Source organism: Crocuta crocuta, unplaced genomic scaffold, assembly GCF_008692635.1.
Source record: "Crocuta crocuta isolate KB4526 unplaced genomic scaffold, BGI_CrCroc_1.0 scaffold197, whole genome shotgun sequence".
NCBI classification, from domain to species: Eukaryota; Metazoa; Chordata; class Mammalia; order Carnivora; family Hyaenidae; genus Crocuta; species Crocuta crocuta.
The window spans coordinates 9,934,693-9,946,795 of record NW_027532002.1 but is presented as its reverse complement, the minus strand read 5'-3'; the positions used below and the strand labels follow the sequence as shown (position 1 = coordinate 9,946,795).

The 12,103-nt window shown below is 51.0% G+C and overlaps 1 protein-coding gene across 1 annotated transcript in view; it reads left to right on the top strand.

Annotated features, from left to right (window-relative positions):
* Positions 1 to 1,718: 1,718 nt before the first annotated feature.
* Positions 1,719 to 12,103, top strand: part of NFE2L3 (NFE2 like bZIP transcription factor 3) — a 30,267-nt gene continuing 19,882 nt past the window's right edge. Inside the window, 2 exon segments of the mRNA XM_077775447.1 lie at positions 1,719 to 2,056; positions 2,058 to 2,160. Of these exon segments, the coding sequence (XP_077631573.1) occupies positions 1,719 to 2,056; positions 2,058 to 2,160 (441 nt within the window).

The window sequence follows — 12,103 nt, the reverse complement described above, 5'->3', positions numbered from 1 at the left end:
CGTTCTCGGTGGGATAAATGAAATCTAGTGTGAATTTTTCCACACTGGGCCCAGAAGAAAGAACCATGTTGAGAAAGGGGCTTTTAAAAACAAGTCTTTCTTGCTCAACTCCTTACACAATTGCTAAATCTCAGTTGGTCATCCCCTTCTTCTCCCTCCCCGCTCCAAGGAAGGGAGTGAGGGTTAGCCAAAGCTACATTTGCAGGGCCCAGTACTGAATACCACGTGGGCACAGAAGTGAGCCAAACAGGTGTGTTTGTTTGTGCTTTTTATCCTCAAAAATTTACAATGGGCAAATGAGACATCTCCTCCACTATAATACAAAGTGGAATGGGCCCAGCGTCGCAGTGTGGGAGATTAAACGGGGGAAGAGACTAATTCCAAATGGTGAAAATTCAGAGGATAGATCTTTGACATAAGCCTTGGAGGCTGGGTAACATAAATAATGGGTAACACACTCACAGAACACTTCCTATACCAAGTGCTGTGGTTAATGGTCCACATGCATCTCATTTAGGGTTCACAACAAGTCTCCTGGGGAAGGGCTATTATTAATCCCACTTCACAGTGAGGAAACTGAGGCACGGACAGAGGCGAGAAATTTGTCCAAGGTCCAGGCTAGGGAGCGGTGGAGGGGGTGGATTTGAACTCATACAGGGTAATTCTAGGGCTGGTGCTCTTAACCCTCACTTAAGGAACAAAGGAGACCGAGTGGGAAGGTCTAGCAGTGTACAGGACTTGCTCAGGGAACAGTGAGGAGTTGTGAGGCTGGAGCACAGGGCCTGGAGGGGTGAGGTGGGGGGTGGGGAGGAACAAAGGTTTGGATGGAGAGCTGCTTGATCTCAATGGCAGCTGCGGAATCTATATGTCAAACTCTGGGCTTTACAAAGACTATTTCATCTGACTTCACCACGTCCCTATTGGACAGGTACTATTATTCCCATTTTACAGATAAGAGAACTTAGGTACAGACAAGCTAAGTAACTTATCCAAGGTCATACAACTGACTGGCTGATCCTGGGGCCAGGATATGAAAGCAAGGGTCATACTCCCAAACCCACTGTGCCAGCCCAGTGTTCTCACGTGGATGGAAGCCCTTTGCATGCCGCCCAGTGTCTGCTTTTCCCCTCGTTTACATATCCTGTCTCTTCCCACCCACTTTACCCCTGCCCCCGTACTCCCAACCCGCGCATTCAGCTACAGCAGCCAGGCCCACGGGCGCTGGGTTGGGGCCACCTGGTGCCCAGAACAACTTCTACTCCCAGAAAGCTTTGCGTTCCCCTCACCCGAATAAAGAACCTTTGAGCTGGGGAGCCCCGCCCCATGCAGGCCCCTCCCACGGGCGCGAGCCCGGGGACGGCCGTGGGCGTGTCCCCGGCGGCTGCGCCCGCGGCCCGGGGCGGAGCCTAGCTGGGGGGCGGGGTCTGGTCGCTTCTCTGGGCTGCGGGGACGCCGGGCGGGCTGGCTCTCCCGGCAGGTGGCTCCTCTTCCGCCTCTCCTGAGCCCCAGGCACAGCGCCTGCTGCCGAGGGAGCGTCTTTGTGCCCGGCTCCGGGAGCCCACGACGGCCCCTGTGCGCCCGCGTCCATTGTTTCGCTTCTTGGCCTCTTCCGGGCAGGTGCCCGCAGAGCGCCGGGCCCGCACGTGCCAAAGCCGCGGCCGCAGCAGCGCAGGAACCCGCGGGCGCCGACAGGGGCGTCCCGGGGCGCGCAGCGGGAGATGAAGTACCTGAAGCCTTGGTGGTCGGACGGCGGCGGCCTCCTGCACCTCACCATCCTGCTGAGCTTGGCGGGGCTCCACCTGGATCTGGACCTGGACCTCTACCTGCTACTCCCGCCGCCTGCCCTGCTCTGGGATGAGCTGCTGCTCGCCAGCGGCCCGACGAACTCCGCTTATGCACTCAGCCCCTTCCCGGCCTCGGGAGTGTGGGGGCGCGCGGACCAGTTGCACCCCAAAGGCCGCGAGCCGGACCCCGCGGCGGAGCCCGCCGGCCGGCTGCTCCGGGAGGTGCGCGCGCTGGGGGTCCCCTTCATCCCGCGCACCCGCGTNGGGGCATGGCGGGGACCCCCGAGTGGCTGCGAGTAGCCCCTTGGCCGCCGGGGAAGAGGAGAAGGCACCGGCAGAATCGACGGCTCAAGTGCTGGACGCCGCAGCGAGCCAGGTAACCGGAGAGCTGGGACTCGGGCACGGTGCTGGGGGAGCTGGCCAGGAGCCCTGGAGTGTTGTGACGGACCCAGGGAGGGAACACATCCGCTCTTCTGCCACCCTCGGTCCCTGGGTGGTTGCAGTTTCGAGACCACTCTCGCCTCCCCCTTTTGTGAATCCGAACAAAAGCTTGTTAGGGCCGTGGCTTTTGGGTTTTTTGAGAAAGTGGGTGAAATCATCCGTTTGCTTGCAGGGGATACCTTTCCTGTGTATGATGGCTGTCAAGGCTAGTTCGGGGCAGTGGAGGGGGGAAGGGGTACTGGTCATTTTCTTGCCCACGGTCTTCGTTCAGTACCTCGTGTACACGGAGATGTTTTTCCGGAACCCGGTTCCGACCCGGGTGATCCAAAAGTGGCCTTGGCCACCAGGAGGACACGTTTCTCTTAAGAACTCCTGCTCTCGCCTGACGTGATGGGCCCTGCCCGGATTTTAACCCCGTTGCAGTTCGTTTTTGCTGCTTCCCTGAATGAAGAAGCCGAGGTCAGTGTCAGTGTCAGACGGTTCTGCAGTGACCTGACCATCCTGGCGCCTAAAAACCCTCCTCCTCCTGGAACATGTGTAAAGAAAGCTGGTACGCTGCCGGTCACCTAGTGACTTAAGTGCTCTTTGGTGTATGGGTTCAGATCCCTTGGATTAACTTCCTTTTGAAATAGAGTTCACCGAGCTGGATTGATGGAAGTATCTATGTGGTGCTCTCACTAGCTGCTGGAGTCTAAGGATGCTCAATACCAATTTTCACGAAACCACCTTGCCCAAAGTTCCTTCAAAGGGACCTTTTTAACGACCGCTTGGCCCAAATCTTAGTGTTAGTATTTGGTATCGATCAACAGGTGTTCCCTGGAGGTTGTTTTTGTGGCGTGCAATCTCAGGCACAGTGGGAACTGGGGTAGACAGGTTTGTTTGCTGCGCTTCAGAATTGCCCTATTTGTGTAGGCAGTTGCCAGACGAGCTTAGCTTCTCCACCCTCTCCTGGAGGGGTCATTGTGCCGAAGTGCCTGTGATTCACTGTTATGCAGATCCGATCCCTTCCTCTTCCTGAGGCCGGAACTTATGGGGTGGGGGTTAGTGCAAGTCTGGGTGGGCTCCTGTCGAAAACAAAACGTGGAAGGTTCTTCTCACTCACTCATCTAGGCTCGGCCTTCACCTGAATCCTCTGCCTCCTAAGGGGTGGTGCGGGGGCCTTTCCTGTAGTGGGGGTCATGGGGATGGGGAGGGAAACCCAGTACTCCCTCCTGTAGCAGATGGCACCAATCCCTCCCCTGCTTAATGTCACCCGCCTGGCAACGCAAACCGGGGCCCGGAGGGAGGTGAAGCTGTTCGCTGTGTGCCGGCTCCCCTCGCCAGCATTGCCTTATTTAGTCTAGGCAAACCTGCATTAGGGAAAGCTGTGGGGGGCCGAGGCTTGGCTGCACCTCCACGAAGGCCTGGAGCCCAGCATTCCTAGCGGGGAGAATGACGTTCATATGGGGCCATCTTGGTGCTGCCTTCCCCAGCCAGCACGTATGGACCTGCTGGCCCGCGGCCGCTGCCAAGGTGCCCAGCGATGCTCATCCGGGTGATGATCAGGTGTTGAACACCTTACGTTTTCACAGCCAATTCACCGTGATTAGTAATGCTTTATAAAAACAAAATGAAAACACAAGGAGCTTCTATTTGGTTGTAAATTTGTATGTTGTCGGTAATACCTCTTTATTAGTAGTAGTATTATTTTGAGACAGAGACAGAGCATGAGCAGAGAAGGAGCAGAGGGGAGACACAGAGCCTGAAGCAGGCCCCAGGCTCTGAGCCGTCAGCACAGAGCCTGACGCGGGGCTTGAACCCACAAATCGTGAGATCATGACCTGAGCCGAGGTCGGACGCTCAACTGACTGAGCCACCCAGGCTGCCCCTATTATTATTATTTTTTTTTAATCAACCTTGTGAGGCAGGCAGGCGGGGCATTCTTCTAAATGATTTGTTCTAAAGGAAAATAGAGGTCCAGCAATGTTAGGGGACTTGGGTAAAGCCACACGGTTAATTGGTGCCAGGAGTGCAACCAGAGCCTGAGCTCCCTGACCCCCAGACTAGCATTTTACTTAAGCACCTGTGTGTCTGCACCCAGGTTCTCCGAACAAGCACACAGCTGGGATGGGGTGGTGCCGCCCACTCCTGACCTCAGCACCAGCGCTCTCCAGTGCTGGATTGACTTTTTTTTCTTTCTTTTAATGTTTACTTATTTATTTTGAGGGAGAGCACAAGCAGGGGAGGGCAGAAAGAGAGAGGGAGAGAGAGAATCCCAAGCAGGCTCCTTGCTCTCAGCGCAGAGCCCAATGCAGGGCTCCATCCCATGTACCTCGAGATCATGACCTGAACTGCGAGCAAGAGTTGGATGCTTAACCGACTGAGCCCCCCAGGGGGCCCTAGATTGGCTTTTCAAAGCAGATTGTACCATGCATAACACTGAGGTTACAATTTTGAAACCACCACTCTGGAAAATGGGCTGGGAAAACGACGTGGGGTTTTTGCAGTCAGAAACCTGGGGTTAGGGATATCACTTCCTAATATGCCCTCTTCCAGGTTCCTTTAATCATTCCAAGCCTCAGCGTTTCCCCTCTCAAGTGGGAGAGTAACACTTCAAGGTTTGTGCGAATTAAACGGGAACAGCATGTGGGAGGGGCCAGCGCCATGCCTGGAATATAATTGCTGTTCTTTTCTTTCTGCCTCAGTTCTCAACCCACCCTCCTTAGCCAGTCCCCACTCACTTTATTTCCTTGTGTCTTGTTTATAAGTCTGACCTGGTTGTTTGTTGGCTTGTTATTAGGAGGGTGTGGTGGTGTTGCGGCCACACTGCCTGGTTTTGAATCCCAGCTCTACCACTTACAGCTCTGTGACCTTGGGCCAGCTTCTTTGCCTGTCTGTGCTTCACTTTCCTCACCTGCACAGTGGGAATAATAAAGGTGCCCACCACACAGGATTGGGAGAATCCATTCATTCCACGTAATTGGCTTAGACGTGTGGGGGTGCCTGGGTGCCTCGGTTGAGCGTCCAACTTTGGCTCTGGTCATGATCCCTGGTTCATCAGATCGAGCCCCACATCGGGCTTGCTGCTGTCAGTGTGGAGCCCGCTTTAGATCCTCTGTCCTCCCCTCTCTGCCCTTCCCCCACCCTTGCAAGTTGGCTACTGTTAACTTCGAAAAGAGGGAGTGTTTTGTCCTACAGGAACATCATAAGTTTGTTTTGTTTGTTTTCATTATTTTTTAAAGTTTACTTATTTTTGAGAGAGACAGGGAAAAAGGGAGAACACCAAGCAGGCTTCCCTCGGTCAGTGCGTAGAACCTGATGTGGGGCTTGAACTCATGAACTGTGAGATCATGACTTGAGCCAAAATCAAGAGTTGGATGCTCAACTGACTGAGCAACCCTGGTGCCCAGTTTTGTTTGTTTTTAAGTAGATAATTCCAGTGGCTTATTTGACTCGTAGGAGATTCTGGTCTTACAGTATAACTTTCCATAATTTTTGTACATATGCAAAAATGTTTTGGAGTAGGGGGTTTTCCAAGTATCAGAAGAAGTACTGCTTTGGTTTCACTTCTTAGTGGGGCTAATCATTATCTGAAAACAGAACCCGGAATTCCCCAGGGCAGACCTGCTTCCCTTCGTAACCACAGCCATTCACTCGCAACCCATGATGCACGTGTTTTCAAAGTAATGCACAGGTTAAGCAAAGAATGGAACAGTTTTTGCAGAATTGAGCATATAGTTGGCCTATGCTCAGCCATCAGTATTTCAGAGAGCTGTCTCCACTTTGAAGCTTGAGAGGCTTGTGGTCATCTTGATAATGGGTTTCAAGCCCCCAGGATAGGGACCCTGTACTGGGTGAGGGATCCAGCGGGACCTCGTGGGTTGGACTGCCTTTCTTTGGGTCACAGGAAGAATCTGATATAATCAATCCTTGCTTTTAAGGGTAAAGAAAGAGAAAGAAGCTCCTTGATTGTTAAAGTAAAATGTGTTTTTCATCTCAAAAGCAGAGTTAATCAAACTCCGGTGCCTCGGCAGTCGCAGAGATGAAATCTCAAACACTTGGCTTGGTTTCAACTCACACGTATGATACAGAAATAGTCTTATACCTTCATACATCACGGTATAATCAAGTCTCAGAGGAGGCTCTTTGCTTAAGGATGCAAAATTCATCTTAAAAATTCATCTTCACAAGGCAGTCTCCCTGTGTGCACACCTGGAGCCAGACTTCCGCTTTTATGAGGACACCGGGCACATTGGCTTGGGGTCCACCCTACTCACCTTAACTAATTGCATCTGCATTGACCCAGTTTCCAAATAAAAGCACACTCTTAGGTACAGAGTTATGACTTCACCATGTGAATTTTGAGGGACACAATTCAATCCATTACACAGTCACCACCCCCGTCTTCCCGGCAACTCTTGGGGTGCTCAGCTTGCTAAACAAGTAGGCTGCCACAGTTCCTGGAAGCAGCTGGTCTCTGTATAGGATCATTTGCTGCAGGACTTGGTGGAAGCCCATAAGCAAACCTGGGGTGCTTTTGCTGGCTTCATGCGCGACCAACCCCCAGGAATCTTACTTCAGACTTTTCCTAGTCAATTTTTCACCTCAGTGTGTGGTTTATAGAAATATCACCTCTTCAGTATCCCTTGTACCATTTCTCTGCTTCTCAGCTCAAATCAGAGCGCACGGCCCGGGGTTGAGACTCCGAGGCAGGCTGGGCTAGTGGTCAAGTGTACTTGATTGTGGAGTTGGACCTGAGGCTGGGCTGGCTGTAGATCTCGGCTCACTGCTGACGGGTTGTATGATCTGGGGCACACTTCCTAACCTCTCTGTGCCTTGGGGTCCCCTTATCTGTAAAGTGGGGTTGTGAGAGTACCTTAGGGAGTTGTGAGGGTTACATGAGGTCATACAAATTAGGGTTGGTACACAGTACGCTTCGGTCATGTCTGCTACTGCTGTTAATTCAGCTGGGGCTGTAATGCCCCGGTCCCAATTTATTCCTATTCCTTCTCTTGCGAGGGACAGGTTTCCAAAGCTCACAGTCATCTCTTCACTTTCATCTGGGGAAGCCTCCACCCTCTCATTACCTACCCACCAATTCCATCTTTTGTCATTCGAGGCTCCCCATTAGGCTAGTGTGACCCAACTCCCCTGACTGCCCTGGCTGAGCTCATCTCCCACTTAGGCTCCACCTGTGGCCTACTTTCCACCAAAAACTTTCTCCCTTTGCCCCGGCCTGCCCCGTGCTCTCCTGCACCTCACTCTGTCACCTTTGACCAGACTGGGGCCTTTCATCCTGTCCAAGTCTTTTACTGGACTCCTCTCAAGTATCCTCACCCCCCCTACAAGCATTTCCTGTCCTTTCCTTTGAGCCTGGTTGCACTGTGCCATGTTTCACATCTGGGCCTCGGCATCCTCTCCTTGGAACCTCAGTGTCTTGAGCTTGGAAACTGAATCTTCGCTAGAACCCGCAGGTAGCACCAAGGACAGGGTTAAGGGCAGAGGCCGGTACAGCCTGCGTCTGGACGTTCAAGCCTCCAGAACTTCCAGGAGGCCGTGAGCTTGACCGGGTCTCAGGCCATTCAAGGCTAGATAGAGTCCTGATGAGAAAGTAGGTCAGATCTGAAAACCCAGTTGGCCATCTGACCATGTAATGCCACTTTGAGTGGATGGGGGCTATAGAAAGCAGACTTTCAGGTTGGCATTATAATTAATCAGGTGGTGAAATTTAGGATTGCCTAAAGTGATAGAGCAAGTTAGTGACCTTGCCCGGAATAGAACAAGTCACAACTGTCAAGCGCTGAGTAAACCATCCCTCCCACACACTACAAACCTTCGAACTTGGGAAAACAAGCTTCCCCCGTTTGCAGCAGCCTTTCGATAGGAATACTCTCAAAATCTAGTTGTTAAGGATCTGTGTTAATATTCAAATCCACTTCTGGGCAGCCGAAGCTGGTTGAGGCTCGGGCACACCCCCGGGTTGGGTTGGTTTGAGTTGCAGATGGTGGCTGGCGGAGTACGGACAGTGACGCAGAGGCAAGGCATGGCCTTGTGAGGTTGGATACAACTGGCTTCCCACCAGCATCAGCGTTCTTCAGAGAACAGAAACAGTAGGATAAATATCTGTGTACCCATGTGTATACATCTATTTTAGTTTCTTATGTTTATTGATTTATTTTGAGAAGGGGAAGGGCACAGAGAAAGAGAGAGAATCCCAAGCAGGCTGCTGTCAGCACAGAGCCTGATGTGGGACTTGAACCCACAAACTGGAGATCATGACCTGAGCCGAAATAAAGAGTCGGATGCTTACCCGACTGAGCCACCCCCTCTATATGTTTTAGAGATTTGTTTCAATTGGCTGATGCTGTCGTGGAAGCCGGCAAGTCCCAGCTCTGGGGTAGCTGGAAACTTTGAGCCGGCGCTCATGCGGCAGGTTCGAGACATGAGGCAGCATGTCGTCTTCCTCAGGGAAACCTCAGTTTTGCTCTCAAGGTCATCCTCCAGCTGGTTGGGTGAGGCTTACTCAGATTATCAAGGTAATCTTAAAGCCACTTGGTTGATTGTAGGTGTAGCCACAAGTGCTGAATACTCTGACAGCATCACCTCTGTTAGCGTATAGTTGCATAACTGAGTACAAGAGCATAGCCACTCCAACACCTGAAACTAACCATCACACCATCCCAGCTCTGGCTCTTCCTGGGCAGCCTATGGGAGCCTTACTTTCCAGATTGTGGAAGGAGGATATTAACCTCTTTCTTGGAGTGTTCTTATGAAGATTAAGAACCCTGTATGTTAAAGGGCTAGTATAGTTCCTGGCATGCTAATAGATGTTTAACAGATGATTTGTTCTTATTGCCCTGAGCTGGGGGTCAGATCTCCAGGAAACTCCTGTCCTCTGGAGGCCAGTGGCAGACTGCTAGGACATGTGGGGACCCTACTCTGCTGGAAATGGTTGAATGGATTGGAGATGTTCCAAACTGAGCAGATCAGACTGAGGGAGGACAGTGATGGGCAACTCAGACATTTGAAGAGCTGTTATTCTAAGGGAGGTCTTGGAATTGTTGAGGATGCAGACCCTGAACCTGAAGGCTCATCTAAAGGGAGAACTTTTGGGGGGGCACCTGGGGGGCTCAGTTGGTTAAGTGTACGACTCTTGGTTTTGGTTCAGGTCATGATCTCATGGTTCATGAGATTGAGCCTGGCATCGGGCTCTGTGCTGACAGTGTGGAGCCTGCTTGGGATTCTCTCTCCCTTTCTCTCTGCTTCTCACTTGCATGCCCTCTCTCTTGCTCTCTCTCTCTCTCTCTCAAAAATAAATAAATTAATTAATTAAAATAAATAAATAAAGGAAGAACTTTTGTTTGTTTTAGGTAGGCTCCATGCCCCATGGGAGGCTTGGACTCACAACCTGGAGATTAAGAGTCACCTGCTCTACCAACTGAGGCAACCGAGCACACTTTTCTTAGCCTTTCTTTAGAGTGGAGTTCCTCCAAGGGCCATCCAGAGACTGTGTCATTTACTAAGTTGTATGTTAAAATGTAGATTTAGGGGGCCCACCTGACCGGCTGAATTAGAGCCTCTCAAGTGGGGCCTGGGAATCTGCAGTTCATGAGACCTCCTGATGATTCTTGGGCTTCTCTCCCATGGCTTTCCAATATCCCCCCTCACCCCCCACAGTGGAAGGGGTGCCTGACTGAAAGCCTGCCTTTCTATGAATTGAAGGCCCAGAATGGCTAAAGGAATGGGCAGCAGGACCTGGGATGCTGTTTCAAAGCTGAAGCCAGATCTCTAGTTCCTTGCTGGAGGATGGGGGACTGGCTTGACAAAAAGCTAATAATGAATGCAGAACGACAATGGACCCTTGAACAATCAGCTTAGGAGTCCTCGCCCCACTCACAGGTGAAATTCCACGTGTAACTTTGACTCCCCCAAAACTTAACTACTTCTAGCCTATTGATAACATGAAGGGTTGATGACACATATTCTGTAAATTACGTGCCTGACATTCTGTATTCTTACGGGAAAGGAGGCTAGAGCAAAGTGTTAAGAAACTCATGGGGAAAAGAAAGTATTTACAGTACAATCCCGTTAAAAACTCCATGTATCAGTGGATGTGTGCCATTCAAGCCTGTGTTGTTCAAGGGGCAAATATAGCTTGCACATGAATGCAGTTTAAAGCTGGTGCTTAAGTTCTAAAGCAGGCAAAGCCAAGGTAGAAGTACGAGAATGGGCAGGCGAAGATGTTCGTGTGGCAGTTGAGATGTGAGTTAAGTGGGTGCCTCCATTTATCCAAATTATACAGCGAAGTTTCATGCATACCTGCCAGTGTAAATCCTAGCTAAAAACTGTGGTAGAATACTTCTGCATGGAGACATGGAGGGACTGATGATAGAGAATGGCAGAGTGCTGACAGTCGCTGAAACTGGGTGAGGGCTACATGGAGCGTTTACTGTGTTCTCTTTTCTGCTTATTTTATGCGTTTGAAATTTTCAATAGTAAAAAGAATACAAAAACATCATGCATTTTGAGGCCCACTTGGCCTGTCTTGTCTGCTGGGGTAATCCAACATTAAATAAATGAATCGGAAATGAATTTCTTTTTTTTCTAATGTTTATTTACTGAGGGGGAGATCATGGGGCAGGGGCAGAAGAGAGGGAGAGAGAATCCCAAGCAGCCTTAGCGCTGCCAGCGCAGAGCCCAATGTGGGGCTCAAACCCATGAACCATGAGATCATGACTTGAGCCGAAATCAAGAGTCGGGTGTTCAACCGAGTGAGTGCCCAGGCGCCTCTGAATGAATTCTACCGCCTACCTCGCCACTCCCCCCAGGGGGAGGTGCTGCTTGCATGGGAAACAGCTCCTCTTAAAAATCAGCTTGTGAGTTGGAGCTCACACCCCAGTGTCGTAGGCGTGGAAACACTGTTATTTTTACCCCCAACTTCTCCTAGTGGGCATTCGCAGCAAATAACTTCGTTTCAGCCTTGGGGAGCATTCCTGCCAATTGTATCACAATTCTATCACGTGTTCTCATGGAAGAGTTTCAAACGTATATGACACGTGGAGAGAGTGGCTATCACAGACCAGGGTGATGAGACTTCCTGTCTCTGTTATCTGGCTTTAGCAGTTGCAGTTCCGGGTTGGGCTTGTTTTGTCTATTTCAGCCTCCACCCTACCCCCCGACTTTGTGTCTGGTGATTCCCGTGCCAGTTCTCTGCAGAGACTTCTCAAGAGAGGAGAAAAAGCCCAACCTTGTTCCTGTCTGACTCTTCCCACTACCGTCACTGACTCAGAAAACCTTCTGTAAATATTTCCACGTATATCCCTAAAATCTAAGGACCCTTCTAAACATAACCAGTGCATGACCATTAACACACCTAAAAAAAAAATCTATAATTTTTAATAGTCTCCAAATTTCCAGTTGGTATTCAGGTTCCCGCAAACATCTCATGAGGAGTTTTTCCATAGTTGGTTTGTTGGACTCATGATCCAAACGAGATCCACACACCTCCCACACCTCGCATTGTAGCCAGCCGTGTTGGTGCGGGGGAAGGTGATAGACAGACGGGAGTGTCACTTCCGGGTCTGGAGTGAGTCCTCCTCTGCGTGGCGCAGTGTGGAGCAAGTGGACGCCAGCATGGGCAGTGGGGGTGCAGTCGGGGCTCCAGCAGGAAGCACAGTTTACCCTGGGTGGCTCAGAAGAAGGGACTTAATGAATGACTTATGGGAACAGATGGGGACGTTAGATGACCCAGAGACTTCCAAAGGAGAGGGGTTGAAAGAGTTGCTGAAGCCAAGTGAGGAGGGGGGCATCCTCAAAGGTCAAGGTGGGGAGAAATGCTCTCACCTTTCCTTTTTTTGCACTCTCCAGTCTCGTACTTCTGCTCCCCTCCCCCCCAATTC